Source organism: Clinocottus analis, unplaced genomic scaffold, assembly GCF_023055335.1.
Source record: "Clinocottus analis isolate CAN_PGR_092001 unplaced genomic scaffold, fCliAna1.0.p SCAF_21, whole genome shotgun sequence".
Lineage (NCBI taxonomy): Eukaryota > Metazoa > Chordata > Actinopteri > Perciformes > Cottidae > Clinocottus > Clinocottus analis.
In genome coordinates this window covers 12997688-13018329 of record NW_027175943.1, presented here as the reverse complement: position 1 = coordinate 13018329, position 20642 = coordinate 12997688, and the positions used below count along the sequence as shown (strand labels likewise).

Genomic DNA, 20642 nt, shown 5'->3' with positions numbered 1-20642 from the left:
AGCGTGTATAACTTTAACTGTCAGATGGATGTAGTGGATTATTATTGTTATCTTTGTGATCTTTAGGACACGATTACAAGGCCCACTGGACTCTTCAGTCCAGGAGGCAACTGATCTTACAGAAATTCATCCAGATTCTATTCGGGGCGATGAGTTCAAGGCTAAAATCAGGATTAATGAGTACAGTCGGTCCAGTCCGACCACGAGCAAATATCTGCAATAGATAAAGAGCTTCGTCTCATCAGCAAATTACAACAAGGTAAATACATTCCTAAAAAGCACAACGGATGAATGACGATAACTGATGGATATCTCTCAGCTGCATGTCACAAGTATTATATCTAATCTGATCGGGTTCAAATTATAATTCTTACTGCACTTAGATCCAAACTACTGAAGATCTTGCAGTTTAAAAGGGTCCATGTGGCAGTTGATGGCTTCATGAGACCAATGATTAGCCCAAGATGATGTCATTCATTAGAAGAAACACTTTGACAGGGTTTTTACCTTTTGGAAACCGTGCGAAAATCCTCCCATTTTAAGTCCCAGCATGCCCCATTCAGACAATATTTTGGCACAAATTTCATACTTTCTCCATTTCTTAGCCGAACAACTCTTTCCTAACAGGCCGAGACTTTGTTTTATTGTGATCTTTGTTGCAGATTACGATTCTTCAGGTCCTAATCTTTCCAGAAAGGTGTCTTATTGACATGCAAATCGAAGCCAAGCTGCACAAAACGATGCAAAACAAAGATAAGCAAAACAAAACCATAAATATGTTAATTAGTGACACAAACAAAACAGCAGCAGCAGTCGGCGTCTCCGGCCTGCTCACTGCACAACACCCATCCACAAAGCTCTACGGGGAAGTGGGAATCTCCGGAGCTGCACCTAAGATCTAATGTGGAAGTACCCCAGGGTTCAATTTCAGGACCTTTCCTGTTCAGTTCATATATTTATGATTTGCCAGATGTCTGCAATGGGTGTAATATTCAAACGTATGCTGATGACACCGTTATCTATGTGCATGCAAATAACAAACAGCTCACGTCCGCAATGACGAATGTGTCCAAACGGCTTACAGACTCCTGCCTTCACCTTAAGCCCCGAGCCTCTTTTTAGGTTTCTGCTTGAAAATGACATACAAACTAAAATGGCTGTGTCTCTGTGACCACTCGAGCTATTTGAATAATCTTGGAGTTAACACACAAGTGTAATGTTAAGTTTTGCTCAGATGTGTAAATATCAGTCTAAGTGTTACTGGTTGAGAGTAAATGAAGATGACACACAGAAAGGAATGTAAAGTTTCAGGTCCGCCTAGAAAAAAAGCACTTTTAGCATGATTTTTACCTAGAAATAATGCGTTCGTAAGCTTTTAAATTCTCCCAAATCCTACCTCAAAGTTTTAACATCATTTTTGCATTGTTTTACTTTGATAAAGTGAAGCAGAACAAAGTTAGAGAGGATTTAGTACAGAAAAAAGTCAGGCGAGGGCTCACATTTGTAACATTTAGTCACATTTGAGAAGAAAAAAATTTAAAAATTCAGATTTTTAAATTTATTTTTTTTAAATTTATAAAACAACCAATATTTCCCTTTAAAATAAAACAAGCACACACATTAACAATTATTAAACTGTAAAAAAAAAAAGTTAAGCAGTATTTGCTGATAATACAGCAAATACTGCAATTAAAGCGATTGATGTTTCTGTGTTCTTTGGCTCATATCTCCCTGGTTCTTTGAGGTAGAAGGATTTTGAAGGCATGTCTGGGATCTGTGTGGAATCGTCTTGCTTCTGGACATCAGGATTCTTCTGATAGCACCAAGCTAAGGCTTGCTGGTTCTGGAAACATGCTGATTTTGGGCTGATTTGTTTTTTTTTTGTTTTATACTTGTATGATTATGTTTCTTTCTGTTTGAGTTTCTTTTAAATGGCTGACTGATTCTTTTAGCGAAAGCTTTGGTGTTTAATTTGGTGTATAACATCAATATATTTTCTTGTGATTTATATGTTTTATTTGCAAAAAATCCAAAAGGATCCAGATTAGGATCCTCTGGGTTTTAATATTAAAAAAATGTTCTTTACAAAGAGGCCTTGCAAAGGGTCACCTGAGCCTGATGTCTTTTTTGCTGGTGAGAGGCTACAGGTAGTGTCCGATTTGAAATATTTAGGATTTTTTATTGATTCTAATCTCTCTTTTAAAAAGTGCGCTCCCGTGAAGTCTGTGAGGGTTCAGTTCTGTCCCGTTGTCACATTGTCGATTGCCTGACGGCTCCGTGGCAGACATTTTGAGCCCTTTATGAACTCTTCCCGTAAGTCTGCATTAGATGCTGACTTTGCCTAAGGGAATTACCCACAATGCATTGCAACATGAGGTTAAACACAAAGTTCCCAACGGAAGATTGGCAACGTAAAAAAAAAGAAGGAAAAAGGTAAACAAAGTGGCTTGTGATAAAATACCTTTACGACATTACGGATTAATCGTACATAAAAACACATAAATTAGAGGAATGCAAGCAGAATATATATAGATCTATATTTCCACATTCATCAAACATTTCGTTTTGACAAAACCAATAAATAAACAATTTTAAATGACTTCTCATCTTGTGAGGAATCAAATCATTGAATAAAAGGTATAAAAGTAATACACAACTGTAAACAATGTTTTTGTATGAAGTCACGTGATGTTGCAGCAAAGTGCTGATGTTTATATTTACACCATCGAGCCCTCACAGACTCTCACACTCAACCACGTAGAGCTGCCTCAGTAAATCCCTGAGGGTTCAGGGTTAGAGGGTTTAGGGTGGAGATTGGGATTAGACCAGAAAGAGAAAGAGGCAGCTCATGGTGTGGCTTATATATGGCGGCCCAAACTAGTTGGGAACCAGGAAGTAGCAGGGGCTAAGGCCTACTCAGCCCTACAGTAGCCCAGGAGGAACATTCCATGAGACGGCTGCATATAGATCAGGTTAAAAGATGTTGACGGACAGACTGTGATCCTCACAGGCTGGATCACCGGCGCCTGCCTTCTCCGTCAGTACCACTACGTTGCCGATCGCAAGACTTGGGCCGAAGCTCAGCTCTACTGCAGAGCGACGTACAAGGACCTGGCCACCATTGAAAACACAGAAGAAGTCATCCAACTCATCAACGCGGTTTCATCTCAGGGCCACGACTCTAAGGTGTGGATCGGCCTGTTCACCGTAATCGACTGGAAGTGGTCGGACGGCTACAGCGGGAATGGATCAGAATATCGGCGGTGGGAAAACGTAGCGGACAATGAACCAGATTTCTACACTTATGATCAGTTCTGTGTGAACATTGGTGACACCAGAAGGTGGTGGGATGATAGATGCAAGGGGCTCTACCCATTTATCTGCTACCGAGGTAAGGACGAGCACGGCACCTTTCAGTCTCAAACAAGATTCAGGTAGTGAATTCAATCTTTTGTCTCCAAACTGCAGGGACGCAGCTGGATCCGGAATATGTTTTTGTGAGTAAAAGCATGAATTGGTCCAGTGCTCAGAGGTTCTGCAGGGAGAACCACATCGACCTGGCCACCGTGAGGAACGACGCAGACAACGATAAAGTCTGGAGCTTTTTGGCGGGTGGAGTCTACGCATGGATTGGTTACACAGAGATCCTCAGCTGTACTGGTCCGATGGGAGTGGCTTCTCATTCAGCAGCTGGTACAAAGTTGTCGAAACGATTGGGTCCATGACCCGCTTGTGTGGTTGGCATCTATCGGGGAAATGGAGGCTGGGGTCTTGTGAAACTAAGCGACCATTTGTCTGCTACAGCATCCCTCCTGGTGAGTGGTTCACTGCGCTTCAGGGAGAGAATGCTGCATGATTAGATTATAATAACTGCAACACGTCTATCAGTTAAGGGTTCATTTATTTATGAGTTTGGTATCGTGAATGTAAGTATTGCCCCCCCCCCCCCTCTCCGCTCCTAAGCACCAGTGATGAGGAAGGTAGTGAAACTGAGGATGAAGCCAGAGGACCCGTCTATGGAGCTGAACGACCCCGCTGTGAAAGCAGAGATCCTGAAAAAGGCAAGTCTCCAAAAAATCTACCGCTGGAATATATTTATATCTACATATATGTCTGGGTCCCTGTTCTCTCTTCTTGCAAACACCGTGGATTGATGTTTGAAGATGTCTCCTGTGTTTGGCAGCTCCAGGACAGACTGGAGGACGGCGGGCTCAAGGGAGCCACCCTGACCTGGAGAGAGCAGCCGGATGGGAAAGTCTTCCACAAGGAGGGAAAAGGTTCCCAGAGGAAACTGGGGAAGAAAGCTGAGCTCTGAAATAGAAGTTCAGCTTAAATAGATATATACTTCATTCCTCCCTCAGGGGGAATGTGTTTGTCGCAGTTGCAGCTTACAGACACACACATAAAAGAGTGAAAGATGCTCTGATTATCTGGTGACTGGTGATTCTCTCTCTGCTCATAATGACATCATAATACATCTTGTGACGTGAACACATCCTGTAAACGGCCATAAAAGACTTTTGGCCATTAATACTTAATGAAATATTTCAATAAAATGTCTTCTGAGCTAATCGTATTGTGGGAGCTATTTATCGGCTATTAAGTTATTTTACTCACAAGTAGTATTGTTTAATTATTCTAGTTGTTTGCTTATTTTAGCTTTGATTTTTTGTATGTATTAGAAGTTTTTAGTTTAGTTTAATAATGTGCAGTTGTCTAGGTTTACTTACTTTATATTGTTTATTGGTTTATTAATTCTGTAATGCTGTGGCCACCTGGGGTTTATATAAAGGCGTAGGCGGGTACAGGACCAGCATGCACCTGGGTAGGCGTATGATTTTTTTTGTTTTTTTTTGTATTATTTACAGTTATTGATGAAGCTTGTAAAAATTGTTATACTGCCGACACTACATGGGAAGGAATACACATGCAGTGATGTTGAGGAAACTTTGAACGGTTTGAGTCCGAATCTGTCAGTTATTCAGGAAACTGTTGACAAAATATGTCCATGCACATGATCATCACTGAGTTATTGTGTCGTTGGAATGATGAATAACTGGTTGAACACACTGGAAGAGCCAAATATGGTGGTGAAGATATATGTTCCTGCTGCTAACACATAGATGAATCCATTCAGTACATGTAAGGTAACTTAAGTCCAACACTGCCCTCTTGTGTTGGCATGGGCATATTGCGCTTAGGAACTTCCTCTAGGAATTGTGGGAAATAAGAGCGGTAATAAGGAGTAAAGTATATTTAAATACAGGCCGGGGTTGCACTTACCGTATATTTATATTCATGTTAAGTCTATGGATTTTCACCATTTATTCATCTTTAAATCTCATTTAAATAAGAAAAATACTTTGTCAAATTCCCATATGTGCACATTGGAAGTGTTTAATAATAATTTTGATCCATTGTTCAGTTATACAAAAATAAGTACAAGCAATACGTTGCAATCAAATTATTGATAAAAGTCTCATTTTAATTTTAGGAACATCAGATATTGTTGTTACCATAAAGCAATCATGTTGGATTAACGTTCAATGAAATATTTTACTTTACGCTGACATACTATCAAGAGCTCGTAATTTTCTAGATCAGAATACATGAAATATGTATGTCTTGTCTTATTGTATGTATATTTCTCAAGTTTATCCATACAGGGTTCTCCACTAATATCTAGTCTGCAGCTAAACCTCCAATGAAATAATTATTTAAAAATTACAGTCCCAAAACTTTAAAACATTCAGATTTAATTGGAACAAAATCAATACATTTTGATTTGTAGATGAGTTTTTGACTTATATGTCAATGAGAAAAAAGTAGGCATTTTGCATTAAGGTCAAGACTGCCAACCAAACCAGCAAAAAAGATCTTCATTCAAATTGATTGAGTCATTTTTACCCAAACACAACCAGCCCCCAAACGCTATAGAAAATACAGTGCAAAGAGTTACATACAGTGATCAATGCAGTGCACTACATTTCTGAAAAAAATTACATTTTAAAACAAACTGAAGAAGGTCACTGGATCCTCTTCAAGACTTTTTTCCAGCTGGGCGCCCTTGCAGAAAGATGGAGGGATGAGCCATTGAGGCTCCACTAGTCCGATGACGTTGTTGAAGAAGCTGAAGGTGAAAAATGGGAAAAACACACGTGATGAAATGCTCCAGGAAAAAAATGATGGATGCTACTGTCATTTACTACAACCAGAAACCAAGAGCACAGAAAGTGATTTGTGAAGGGAGTTTGTCAGCAGATTGTTAGTTTAGCTTAACGTCATGAAATCTTTTTTACTAGTCTTCATGCTAAGCTAACCAAAGCATCTCCGGGCTGGAGCTTCATATTTAGCAGACATATAGTCGAGTGAGGTATCAAACTTCAGCTCTAACTCTCAGCAAGAAAGTGAACATGCTTATGTTATGAAAGGTTGAACTATTCCTTTAGGATAAGTGAATGCTCTTTCAGTTTTTCTTTTACAGCTTTGTATGTTTTGCTCTGATATGTCCTGTTTTTGTTCAGTCTCTTGTGAACTGAAGACACTTTTTCACAGCTAATATTGTCCTCCTGCATGACAGAAAATACAACTAATAACACTAATCATGGCTCTATTTTATTTAGCACGATACCAATGAAGGCACTGACATTCCTCAATTATATGTGGCCTTGATTAGTGTTATTAGTTCACCTGTGTTTGAGAAGTCTAAATGTCTTTGAGAGAGTTGACAAAGTCTTATTCTGTTCTATTTTATATGTTTATTTTGTCTGGTGATAAATCTTATATTCAGATGTTGTGAGTTGTGGTGTGCAGGCACTGACCTGGTCACCATCCATCCATGTTTGGTGTGAAACAGAGAGCTGACAGGGATGCATCCAAACTCTGTGACCGTGCTCATGTACCTCGCTGCAGAGACAGAAATGGATCCCATGTGATCTCAGGCACCGCAACCAGACAGGCAGGTTTGTTTGCATGAAATACTTGTGCAGTGATTAGACAGAAGAATCACAGCTGGTCATGTGCTCCAGTCCACCACATGACTCATTTCCTCTTATTTCATTAACCCTTTCTGTACCTGGTCCCCTCTTCATTTTCAGCTCCCCCGTCCAGGTGTTGACGAGGACTCCCTGTCCTGGACCAGAGGAGCTGCCGACCACAACCTGTCCCAGCAGGGACGCGTTCCGTGGGATCTCCATGGGGTGGAAGTCGGCACTCAGGGGCTTCATGGTGCATGTTTGGTTCTTCCTGTTAATCTTATACACGACGCCCTGCGGGACAGAATGGCATTATACAGCGATGTGTGTTGCACATGGCATCTCCCAGTGTAGATATCAATGCTGTGCTGCCATTACCTCTCTGAAGAGTAAAAGCATGTCAACGTGGAAGGTCCTATTCTCGTAAGATCCGAACTCTGAGAGGCGGATGCGCTTTCCCAGTGCGTCATATTCGTATTTGGCATAAACCATCAACTTTTCATCTTGGGTCGACTTGGAAAATCACATAATACATTGAATTAAAAGTCTTGTCAGCGAGCAATGCTTTGGATATGACCACCTCACTCCAACTAGACATGTTTTGAAGAATAATAAACACAATCTGAGATGCAAACCTACCACACTGAGGCTTCCAGTTAGCAGCGGCGGGGATGCTGTTGGTTAGAAAGAAGTGTGTTATTATAAAAGAGGCATTCAGGTCACAGCTGTGGGAAGCTTGCTACGCAGTCATGCTATTTCCTCATTAGCAAAAACAGAACATTCCCGATCAGTATTTAGAGGACAAACAGGATTTACGAATGGAATCGGCACCTCCAGATGTACTCACTGCATGGCTTTGGCCTCTGAGCAAGGCAGCCCACTGACAGGCACACAAACAGGACGAACGCTCTCATGTTGTCTGGTGGTGGACGCACCTTTCCTCTGCACGCAGACACAGATATGCTGCCGCGTGAGAGCGCTCACTTCCTTATAAACCAGCTGGGAGGCGCCTGCTCGGACTGCACCGCCGGGTTTTCTTTTGGCTTCAACACCTGAACCGTCAGAAGGAACCGACAGCAGCGCTGATGTGTGTCCACGTGACGCAGGTGGCGCAACCTTTCCCAGATGCTGAGATGTTTGTGTCATGATGTCTTGTTTTTTCAGTACTTGCTAATGCAGTAAAAACTTTCACCTTTAACCTTTCGGAAAACGTGTGTAAAAATCCTCCCATTTTAAGTCCCAGCATGCCCCATTCAGAGAATCTTTTGGCATAAAATACGTAATTTTTCCATTTTTGAACCGAACGACACAGTTTTTTGACTGAAACTCCTTCCTAACAGGACAATACTTTGTTTTATTGTGATTTCTGTTGCAGACTCTGATTCTTTAGGTCCTAATCTTTCCAAAAAGGTGTGTTATTGACGCTCAGGAGGCTTTTCTTGGGGAATCTGGTCATATCATGCTGGATGTTCATAGTTACGATCAAAAAGTGTCTTTTAAAAGTGATTTTTTTTTGCAGATATACATTTTTTTCCCAAGACTTTGCTGAACAAATACATACAATAAACACAAGTATTGGAATTAATTTGGCGATGACTCAAACACAGGGAAAAAACGGTCTGGAGGCAAAACTGGTTCCACAGTTTCATCGTGTTAACATTTGGGGAAATGTCAAATTCACGCCAACATCTTTTCTAAAGATGCGGGGTTGTTGATTCATGATTTTCTTTTATAGTCATTTTTTTATTTTGCAGTTTATTGCATGGAGTGAGCTCTTCCTGTCAATGCCGTACATATCATGATGCCATTAACCACAGACACAAGGTGAAATAAATGAATTGCTCATTAATAAACATTACATATGGTCACACATCTGCATGTTTGTTAGCTTTGTAATCCATTGTCAATATGAAAATAGACAGAAATATGTAAAACAAATACATTTGGCCTATGATGCTCCGGGTTCTACTAGTTACACGTAGCCTTGCAGGAGTAAACGTGATGTATACCACATAACAAAGTTAGGATTCACTACCGCCACATTGTTTATGAATCTGTTCAAATCATGAGTTAAAGGAGGCCCTCAAGGCTTGTTCATGAACAAGCTGAGGAAGTCGGTCTCGTCCTCAACCTTCATCTCTGCACCCCCACAGAAGACTGGAGGGTTGAGCCGCTCGGGGTCCGGTATCCCGAGCACGTTGTCGAAGTAGCTGGCGAACAGAAAGACGGAGACATGAGATGCAAATATTTGTGATTTTTCAAAAAGTCCCCCCCTTCCCTTTGGAGCGACGTTAACTCACTTCATCAGCACCCATCCGAACTTGTCAGTGTGGTACAAATTACCGACAGGAATACAACCGAACTCAGTGACCGTGCTTATGACCTTTCCTGTAAGGCCAGAGGAGAAAATGAATGTATGAATAAACCAGGATGGATGGATAGATGATGGATGGATGGATGGATAGATGGACGGATAGAGGCGTTTCCTGCCGTTACGATGCCCTCTGACCTGTTTTGTCGGGCAGATCTCCCACCCACGTGTTGACCAGGAGTCCCTGTCCAGGTTCAGAGGAGCTGCCCAAAACCACCTGGGCCAGCAGAGACGCGTCTTTGGGGATGGCGATCGGCTGGAAGTCCACCTTCAGAGGCTTCTTCACGCATGTGCGGTCATGGTCGTTGATCTCGTACATGACACCCTGGTGGACACGAGGACAACGGCTTATTTTTGATTCATTTCATATTCTTTCTTGGGCCATAGATTGAATATCAATCAAATCCAGGATGAGTGAGAGGGAGGGACCAGACTGTGGTGAACGGCATCACATGACTTTCTATGATTGTATTTTATGCAAATCAACCGGCTCGTCTGGTTGTGCTGCCACATCTAGTTTATGATTCTGCGGTGGATTTATAAAGAAAAAGTGAGGATTTGTAATGCTTATTTGAAGAGTCGTACAATTACCGTAGAGCAAGTTAATATTCAATATTATAATATCAAGTTCTGCTATTGCCATGTTGCATTGCTGTCACTTGAATCTGTATATTCTTCTACTTCTCTTTACGTTGTGTATTTCGACCGAGCCAGATGAATGTGGTTACTGTGAACTCCGACACATTGACATTTAATATTGCGGTTGTGCTGATAACCGACCGGCCGCTCCTTTTGTAAATCATTTGCAAGGTCCACATCAAATGTGTCCTTCCATAAAAATATAAGTCACGCTGCAAATCTTATCGCTGCTCCATTGTATGGAAGCCCAAAGCAGACTTTATTAAAATAAAGATATAAACTGACACTAGAGGGAAGGCAGCTCATTAAAATAATAAATATCATTAAATCATAATTTGGGTTGAGATTCCTGTTCGTTCACATTTACTGTAGATCTTTGGTGCTTCTAATTTAAGAAAAGTATTATTCTTGTCCGTTTATGATTTGTTTATACAGTTTTTGTTCCCCTGTTTTAGTTAGTTTATTTAATTTATTCACTTGTTTTTGATTCCATTTGCTCTTTTAAAAAAAAAATGTATTTGATGTTGATGTGTTCATTGCCTTTATGGTATGCTCCTTCTTTTGTTTACTAGTATTTAAGTTATGTATAACTATACTTTGTTTCTCTGTAGAGCACTTTGTAAAACTTAGTTTATTAACACAGTTATTATTATTATTTTAACGTTAAATACCAAGCGACCTCCCTCCATCACACATATTTGTGACTTTCCTGCGTTCACCTCTCTGTAGAGCAGCAGAGCGTCGTTGGTGAACGTCGTATTCTCGAACGAGCCCAGCTCCATGACGCGGATGCGTTGTCCCAGAGCGTCGTACAGGTATCTGCCGTACATGGTCAGCTTTTCATTCTGCGTGTCCTGGAGGAAGACCGATGCAGGCAAAGTGAGATCACATCTTCCTCCTTTCACATACAGCAAAAGTGTTCAGTCGCTGTGCTCAGGTGCTGATTTATGACCAGAGACATCGATCACTCACCACAGTGAGGCCTCCGCTCAGAAGAGGAGGGCTGGCTGTGTTACGGGAGAAGATGTGTGACATTAATGTCATTAAGTTATGTAACAAAGCACACAGTAATAATACACATTAAGTCTTTGTCTAATTCAGCATTGAGAAAGAAGATAATCTCATAATAAATCAGAGCTGAGTGTTGTTGTTATTGTACTTACAGCATGGGTGAGGCCTCTGAGCAAGGCAGCCTGCGAGGAAACACGTTAAAACTCCAAAGAGGATCATATTTAGGATTCTGCGCTTCGGCCACAAACACTGTGCAGCCTCAGAGGAGAGACTCTTCCTTATAAACAGCAGCAGAGGCTCCAGGAGGAAGTCCGGCTTCCAGGGTTTATTTTTAACCGCGTAGCTCTCAGATAAAAGGCCGTCCATCTCCCCCTGCAAACAACACCTACTTTATGTTCCCTATAACAACAATAATAATAGTGATAATGTGTGTTCTCTGCCCCCTCGACATGGGATATGTTGCAGAATGTTTGAAAGCTTAAAGAACGGAAACCACTGACGCTTTTAAATAGAGGCAGGTTCCCTAAAATGTAAATGTTTCTTAAATCGACTGTTTTAACTTGTCTTGTTCTATGTTTTCTGTCTGTAACTGTGTGTTTTTTAACGCTGCTGCCTGTCTTGACCAGGTCTATTTGGGACGCTCCTGGTTAAATAAAAGTTTAAATAATTTTTAAAAATGCAGTTTATTTGTATAGGGCTTTAACAGGTAGTCAATGTCACTTTACATGGTAGAAACAGAATCAGAGAGATTGCATCACAGTAAGAAACAAAAACATACATAACTAGCAGCACAGGTTAAAAGCTGATTTATATAAAAGACATATGTATGCGTGTTGAGACATATTATGTCTGGAAACATGATCTGCATGATGATACAGCACATTCAGCTCAGCATGTGTTGTGTTTACAAAAGATGGACGCTAATAAACTCTGAAGTGGATTTTCAGCTGACTGGAGCGGGAGGCCCACCAATGACATCACTGTCATGTGATGAGGAGGTGTGTGACTGTAGTAATAAGAGCCCACGCTTTCATTTGAGTTACACAGTCAAGGTTAAGGTCGTACATACAGTTTTGCTGTATATAACAAGGTCACATTTCATTTACTCAGTTATTTTAAACTCTGATAAGATGATAACAAAATCTGATGGTGTTCCTATCCTCAGGTGTGATAGGTTTGAAGGTTGAAAAACAGAAGCAGCAGCGTCTTAAATATAGTTCAATCATCGGACATTTTGAACAAATGAATGCCAGTGAGAAAGAAACCTTCACATTAACATGACTGACTGACCCTGACGTGTGTTTATTCACATCCTCGTCATGTTTGAATAAAGATCTTATTCATTTGCAGTCTTCATATATGTTACAACTACTCATGTTGTAATGTTGGTGTGCTTTTTTTCCATTTGTTATGAAAGCAAACAGGTCATTTAAATGTGTTGAATTTGCATCAAAGCTGAATAGCGAACAGTTGGGTGTGAAACAGAGCGGTATCAATATCACATCTCCTCAGTGCTGATAATGGAAACAATATTTGTCCGTGCAGTCTCAGGTGGCTCCTGCACCGCCGATCCAGTTAGACAGCAACTCAAAAACAAACAGGTATTTTCTGTTATTTATTGCAGCGGAAACTATCTGGAGATTGCTATTGATGCTTTGAACTTTCATACATTTAACACCTCTACTTTTGTTGATTTTCACTTACTTTGTTGTGATTATAAACCTTGATTGATCAGTTCATTAGAAATACAAATGAATGAAAAACGCTGGACATCGGCGCTCTTCAGGGTTTCTGTCGTTGCACTGGAGGCAGTTGCAGCAGCCGACAGATGCCGTTGCACTCGGGCCCGTGTTGCTCCTCCACGAAGTTGCGGAGGCCTTTGGCAGCGAAGTTGGAGGGGCCCCGGGGGACCCTGGTGGAGTGGATCTGGGGGTCAGTGAGGTAAGTCAGCCCTTTGCCATTGGCTGTCACCCACCCTGTAAAAAAAGATTCAAGATTCAAGATGTTTTTACTGTCATACGCTCAGATAACAGTTATTCTGTACAATAAAAAGATCATTTTGCTCTGTCCTCCTATCACAGAATGACAATAAACTTAAGGTTAACAATAAATAAATGAAAAAAAACGCACAAAATATAAAAGATACAACAGTATTGCACACATATATGTATGTATAATAGCATTGCTATGATAAAATATGATAATAATATTGCACATTGTATCTTTATACACTATGCGTTGCTACAAAATTGCTACAATGTCTAAATATGGTCATGACATGAAGTCACAGCAGCCGTTCACAGTTCAGTGAAGTGTGTGTGTGTGTGTGTGTGTGTGTGTGTGTGTGTGTGCGTATGTGTGTTTGCACATGTGTGTGTGTGTGTGTGTATGTGTGTGTTCTGGGGGGAGGGAGGAGTGGAGGGGAGAAAAATGAACAGAAAGAACAAACCTATATATACAGTATATGTACACACACACACACACACACACACACACACACACACACACACACGTTCATGCACGCACACACACACACACAGACACACACACACACACACACACACACACACACACACACACACACACACACACATGCAAACACACACACATACTCACCCACTCACAAACCCAAACCCAAACACACGAACACGCAAACACACCCACAGACACACACACCCACACAGACACACACACCCACCCACACAACCACCCACACACCCCCCCACACACACACACCTTGCAGGTCTACAACCACCTCCTGGTAGTCAGTGAGCCAGCAGGTGAAGTGTCCGAAGGCGAGGCCGTACTGTGTCGCCTGCAACCTCTCCTCCTTCTTCACAGTGTTGTTGGTCAGTTTGACAAAGTCTCCGAGCATGAAGGGCTCCACCGTCACGCAGCCCGCCACCTCATCCCCGTTCAGAATCTATCCGCAATTACAGAAAACGAGAGGGAAACATTAAAAATCCCCGTCTCTGTGTGCAACCTATCAACATGGCTGTTTAACATAATCATCTCCTGTAATCCAACGGCTTCACTCACTCCTCCAAACACTCGCCAGGGCAAGTGTTGCAGTCTTACAACATTGTTTAATTTATATGAAGGCAAATGTAATCCATAATATAATTTCTTCTTTTGGGCCAGTTCCTTTAATGCATTGCAGAGACAATAAAGAGAATACTTTGCCACTCAGCTATTATTTGTAGCATTACTTCCCTTTTAACAGCTCATAGTACAGTGTACACTATGGACTCATAAACAACAAAGTACTGCCTCTACTGCAGTGAGGAGAGACTTTATTTCTGGCTATAAACTGACAACTGGAGGGTGCACTGGGATTAGGTTAGAAACACTGCTCCGAGGCTGCTGCAGGCGATTCTGCACTCTGCTGTCTCTAAGTTATGTATTTGTGTAGGTGGTCCTATTAAAGTGGCAATTATGAATAATGTAATATTAATACTAATGCAACATCTGATCTACTTTCTTAAAATGAAATAAAACGTAGCACATTTATTCGATATTTGCTGTCTGTGATTGGGCCTCACCAACAAGGCTTCTGAGGGAATGAAGAAGAGCTGAGCCATCACTTCCTTGTCATAAAGGCTCTTGTTGAACGCAGTCACATAGTGCTGGGCTGTCATCTGTCTCTCCACATCTTTCAGGTGGAACTGGATCTCCTTTGGCTTCAAGTAGTCTTTGCCCACATAACTGAGGACATAAATACCCAGACAAAGTGACAAAGTGAAGCTGACGTCATGACGTTCAGGTGCAGGTTGCCCCTACAATGTGCGGCCGCCTACCTGCTCAACCTTTCCTCCTGGTGTAAAAACTGCACCCATACGGCCGCTCTCTGCTGCCCCTGCACCCCCATCGGCTCCCCGATGTAAGCGCAGGTCTCCCTGGCGGTCCACAGTCCCGTGGCTTTGGAGAACTTTAAATGAAGAGCTCCTGATGGAGAAGACATTCAGAGGTGAGCAGACAGCCAGAATGTTTTATTCACAAGGTCCAGAGAGTACGATTTCGGAGGATCTATTTGCAGAAATGGACTATGTTTTCATGACCGTATGATATGAAAATAAGAATCTTTGTGTTTTCGTTAGCTTAGGGTGAGACATTCATGTCTACAGAGGGAACGTTCTTCACAAAGTCCAACATGCTTTGGAAATGGCTAGTTGGAAAATGATAACTTATCGCCTAAACCTAGTTTCTACGTATGTAGCGCTCAGAGCTAACTGACCTCATGTGTGCTTGTTCTGCTGCGAAAGACTATTTGCTCCATTCAGAAAATATTGAGGTCAGAGTATCACCAAAGTCATGACAATTCATCCGTTACAATTCAAGGCGACCAACGCAATAGGTTACAATACATTGCCACCTTGCTAGCATGGCTAAAACGATGTACTGATGCAGGGCTCTCAAGTATCATGCATTGAGCGTGACAGTCACTCATTTTGGTCTTAAATCACGCCCTCCCGCCACATATCGTATTTGTCACGCTGAAAAAAAATCTCCAGGCTATTTAATGTGCCGCAGCGCGCAAACATGACCTAGTTGCGCTGCCCTCACCACGGAGGAATCAAGCATGTCTCCCCCGAATCCCCTGGAGTTCTGCCGTGAGGTGCCACTCATCAGCCAATCAAAAAAAATAAAAAATGGGCCACACGAATAGCCAAACAGAAAAACATATATTTTGTATCTGTTGTATCTGGGTAAGATACCGGGGGATATATGTCACTCTTGCCTGTCTTCAAAACTCGAGAGCCCTGCATGGGAATTCAAACTTACTGTGGGCAGTTCTGTATGTCTCGAGTTTAAACTGTGTCTTGTCACTATGAAGTCTCTTCAGCAGACAATCGTGGCAAACTCCAGCCAGGAGGGCCTGGTAATCCTGCTGGGACAACACATACGGCCTCTCCGGGACAACGTCAGCTACAGTGCTGCGCTTCAGGCAGCTGTAGCACATGGGGTTCTCCATCTGAGCGGCAAATCCAGGTACTTCCATGTCTTGCTCCTCCAGCATCTCAAACAAACTCCCCGTGGAGGTTTCAGTGGAAGCACACGGTTCTGGGGCCAACTGGGGAAGGTTTCGCTTTGGGTTTGCGAAGGCGTTCTTGGTAGCAGGTTTTACAGATACTGAGTCAACTTCAGTCTGCATAGTTGGGTTAACATTAAAGCTCTTCAGAGGTCGTGGCTTGAACAAGTCCCCAGATTCCCCTCCAGATGTGTGGTCTTTGTGTGTGGGATCATGAGCTGAATAATTGCTTTCAGAATCAACGGTTTCCAAGAGGAAGAAGCTACTATCGGACTCTGCTGACTTGCTGCTGTGGCTGGTTCCTGCTTTTGAACGGCTGCTTGGTTGAGGTTTTCTGACAATGGGAGAGTTCAGGTCAGTGGAAATCTTCTCCCATGACGACTGGGAACCAAAACTGTCATTGAGAGAGCTGGAGGGCGTTCCAAGAGCCAGCTGGGATAAGGATTGTGCAGCTCCCTCAGCTGCTGACGGATTCAGCGCCACACCAATGTCAGCCATCCAATCCTCCTCGGAGCCCAGTGTCTTTATTCCTGCTTGTAACACTTCAAACTTCTCAGAGTCACCGTTCACACTGAAAGAGGAAGTGGCAGGTATTACAGGTCTGTCTGACACGTCATCATCAACCTCAGTGGTCAGACAACTCTGATTACGTGCATTTATTTCACGTTCAACAGCACCTTTTCCCTTGAAGCCGCTGCTGCTGCTGGGCCTCGGAGACCCTGAACTGCTCAGGGAGAAGTTCTGCCATGAAGAGCCAAGGTCATCTGTGCTTCCGACAGTGGTTTGCAAGTCCGGCTTCTCAGGTCGGGGCACAGCTGTTGACTTTGAAACCCTCTGTTGTGGATCCTCTCCTTCGGGTGACACTTTGCAGGCCTCGGTGCTACATGCGGTGTTGAGTGTACCAATGGTTGTCCCCATTGCCGTTACACATATCCCGTCCTCGGTCCTCTTACAGTGGGTGTTGGTTGTCTCGCACAGCGATGCATGGTACTTTTGGAATCTCTGCGTCACCTTGCCGAAGTCCTCCAGAGTGAAATGGACCAATGTGTCTTTGATGTTTCTGTAGCTGTCAGGGATAAAAGACCCCTCGTCTGAATTAAGGAAAGGCTCCACCTGCAACAGAAGCTTGACTTGGGCGACCAGATGCATGATTTCTGCACAAAGGCCGTTTTTAGCTTGGGTATCTGCATTGCAGTAGTCGTAGAAATTTGCTAAAGCTTTCTGGCAAGCTTGAGTTGCCTGCGCCACAACCTCCGGAAGAGTGCCGAGCCATTTGTGAGCGACAGTGAGAGAATAGGCGGCCTTCAGGAAGGTGTGAAGCTCCTGCTGGCTGGTGACCAGCTCGCCCTCTGCTTTGGTGAGCAGCCCGATTGAAAAAGCCTCTTTAGCCTGCAGGAGGAAGGACTGCCGTTGAGAGGCAGGGCACTCCACTGAGAAATTGTAGGATAACAAGCAGGTGCCTTGAGTTGCCTGAGAGGAAAAAGAGGCCATGAGATGCAGAAGGATTGGTAAAGCTGTACGATTTAAGAATAGGTATGTCATGAGAAGTAATACTCCAGTACCAAGTCTATGCCACACTTAGTTATGTTAGCTGTTCGTAGGCAGCACAGGACAGGTTGGATGAACAGCCAACGTTAACAGAGGTTGCATCGAGTAAACATGGACTATTGGATAAAGGTAAACTATAATGTTATGGTGATGTGTTTGAATGTAATATTGTTAGTTTTTGGAGAGAAACTTGAGCTGGATCCTTCGAAATTAATAATACATGGAATCAAATTGGGTATTGAGATTCATGGGATAACACTGGTATTGTTATCGACTCTGGAATTTCTAGTACTGAGACATCATTACTTTAGAAATGTCAGATTTTCATCATTATATCACGATGCTTTATGTCAGGCAACAGTGAGCCGTGGCAACGACCCGTCAATACACAGACTTACCGCATTGGTCAACACGTAGAGGGCCGTGTACTGGCTGTACACCACCGCCATCTTAGCTGCCTGGGCTGCAGACAGGAGACGGTGACTCTGGTCACCAAGTAAAGACTGATCCAAACGATCAGACATAGACAAGAAAATAGACAAAGCCTTCAATATTAATATGTATATATATATATATATATATATATATATATATATATATATATATATATATATATATATATATATATATATATATATCTCAGATAAACTTACCAAATCTATATCTGGATTAGTCCTAAAAGCGTGGAAGTCCTTATCATTCATAGACACCAATATGTTGGCCAGTATGCCGAGAGATGTACCAATGCCCTATAAGATGTACAGACATGCAGAGCAAAGGTTATTAACAGTGCATGTTCACAAGCTCTTAATACGGCAACTGTGATGGCAACATTGAGATTGTATTCAAGCTACCTTTTTATCAGGTTTTGGAAGTGCGTAGTATCCGACCAGAGAGGCCCAGATTAGCTCTGCAGCCTCAAGCCACAGGCCTGAGGGAGCAGAGAGCAGCCGTGGTGTCAGTGTGTCAGCGGAGTTAACTCTACTTCATTCAGGAAGAAAGACTCACCGAGCTTTTGCAAAATCATCCCACGTACTTGAACGCTAACGGCCTGCACGAGAGCCCTGTCACTTTTACTGTGGTACACCCAGCAACCTGGGTGAGAAAGCAACGATTTGCGTTTTATTTAGCTTGTAAAAAACATTAAAATACATCTTTAAAAGGCAATACGAACGCCTTAGCGCCTACCGGTGGCTCCGCTGCTGTTAATCAGACTGCTCAGAATGTATTCTGCCTTCCGTAGTTTGCCTGGAGGGAAGATTACTGTAATGTTCATCCCGCTCCGTATCTCCTTAATGGCAGTGTGTAATGATGGTTTTCACATTTCAGATTACGAGTTTCCATATTATTTCCCAAAACAATGCTCAGGATGATTTATGGAGGGGGAACTCATCCATTCCCTTATATACAGTGCCAGTGGCTCTCCATAAAACATATTTAAATCTTGATAGTGAAGCACACTCCCCTTCACCCTCCACCACACTGCACCAGAGTTAAAGTAGACCCTGGCCTGCCGTATGACCAGCTGGGGCGCCACGGGGTCGTCAGGGTGGCGTCGGTGGAGCAGCTTGGTGATCTTCAGCAGCCGGCTGGACTCGTCTGTCCAGTAGAGGAAGCGGTCGACTAAGAAGACCACAGCCAGCGCCGCGCGAGCCTCCTGAGCCACGATGGAAGCCTTTAGAACCGCCTAGCAACAGCAAACAGGAAGAGAGATCATATTTTATGAAGTAACACCACGGAGAAACCATCCCTTAGCCGTGTCGTTGTTACCAGGAGCTGGAGCAGGTGCTTGCCGATGAGGTCACTGAGGTTGGTCTTGTCGTCGGCACCGACTGACTGCTTGTACTGCCACTTCTCCGGCACAAAGGGCCACTTCATGCCCATTGCCTCCTGCAGGAGAGAGGCCAGTTCTGCAAAGAGCGAGTCTACAGGAAATAGGAGGAATTTCATCAATCCAAAATGAGCGCGTGGCAATGCAAAGTGTTCATAAAACTGACAATACTTGATCAACTTGTGCAATTTTTTCCTTGACCTTTTAGAAACCGTGTGCAAAAATCCTCCCGCGCCCATTTTGAGTCCCAGCAGGCCCCATTCAAAGAAACTTTTGGCATAAAATATGTAATTTTTCTCACTTTTTAAACCGAACTCCTAACAGACCAAGGCTTTATTTTATTTCATTCATTTTGTTTTTCTAATCTTTCCAAAAAGGTGTTTTATTGACCGCTCCAGGAGGCATTTTTGGGGAATCTGGCTCATATCATCCTGCATGGTCATAGTTATACCTTTTAAAAGTGTTTTTTTTTGCAGGTGTACATTTTTTTCCAAAGGCTTTGCTGAACAAATACATAAAATAAACTCAAGTATTGTAATTAATTTGGGGTTCTAACGACAACTCAAACAGGGAAAAACACTCAAACACAGAGAAAAGGAGGTCTGGAGCCAAAATTGATTGCACAGTTTTCAACGGGTTAAAGCTTTTGGCCCCTCACATTCATACCAACTCCAAGTAAAGAATGCTTTTGTCTCTCACTCTTAACACAGAGCCTACTCTCTTCACCCGAATCCCAATCAAATGGAGAGTGAACCAATAGCTCCCTCTCCTGCCTGACCTCTGCATCTGCAATAGTTCAGCCTCTCGGCCTCAGTTGGCTGGGTGGTCCGTTGAGCAGCTGTTGCTGCAAGGAGGCACTCCTGCAGGACATCCCCCACCTCCTGGCTGTCCATTCTGGTCAACAGAGGCTGTGGCTGAAGGATGCCTCCTGCCTTGACCTCTTCACCCCTGTTCCTGTATGAAGTGATCCGAGATCCCACTGAAAGAACCAGGATGCTGTTGAGAAAGGATTGCACCATCAGGGAAACTGCTCAGAAGATTATTTTGATATTTGTTATTGTCATATGATTTATTTAAATGTATTCATCCCCTCATTCCTAGCTTTTTATGTATTTACTCATTAATTCAGTCATTTTTCCCCCGATTGTATTATTCCTTTTGAGCCCAAACATCTTCTCCGTGCACATCTACAGTTCATCTCTGCTTCAGGATTCTATGTTAACCTGCATGTCATGAATG

The 20642-nt window shown here is 42.7% G+C and overlaps 3 protein-coding genes across 3 annotated transcripts; all 3 read right to left on the bottom strand.

The window, feature by feature from the left end:
• Positions 1-5380: 5380 nt before the first annotated feature.
• On the bottom strand, positions 5381-7952 carry LOC137792353 (ependymin-like). Its single transcript, XM_068587995.1, has 6 exons — positions 7822-7952; positions 7614-7648; positions 7353-7487; positions 7076-7268; positions 6822-6906; positions 5381-6130 (listed from the first exon to the last, which is right to left on the bottom strand). Exons 1-6 carry the CDS (start codon positions 7886-7888, stop codon positions 6007-6009), a joined length of 639 nt encoding a protein of 212 aa, XP_068444096.1. The 5' UTR covers positions 7889-7952; the 3' UTR covers positions 5381-6006.
• Positions 7953-8618: 666 nt separating this feature from the next.
• LOC137792351 (ependymin-2-like) lies at positions 8619-11285 on the bottom strand. Its single transcript, XM_068587994.1, has 6 exons — positions 11148-11285; positions 10957-10991; positions 10704-10838; positions 9484-9670; positions 9275-9362; positions 8619-9184 (listed from the first exon to the last, which is right to left on the bottom strand). The coding sequence occupies exons 1-6, from the start codon at positions 11212-11214 to the stop codon at positions 9058-9060; spliced, it is 639 nt and encodes a 212-aa protein (XP_068444095.1). The 5' UTR covers positions 11215-11285; the 3' UTR covers positions 8619-9057.
• A 421-nt stretch (positions 11286-11706) lies between these two features.
• Positions 11707-20296, bottom strand: alpk1 (alpha-kinase 1). Its single transcript, XM_068587862.1, has 14 exons — positions 20182-20296; positions 19343-19497; positions 19061-19259; positions 18761-18820; positions 18581-18667; positions 18427-18503; positions 18226-18321; positions 17971-18075; positions 16200-17494; positions 15778-16118; positions 14793-14940; positions 14538-14700; positions 13732-13918; positions 11707-12971 (listed from the first exon to the last, which is right to left on the bottom strand). Exons 1-14 carry the CDS (start codon positions 20294-20296, stop codon positions 12778-12780), a joined length of 3222 nt encoding a protein of 1073 aa, XP_068443963.1. The 3' UTR covers positions 11707-12777.
• Between the last annotated feature and the right edge of the window lie 346 nt (positions 20297-20642).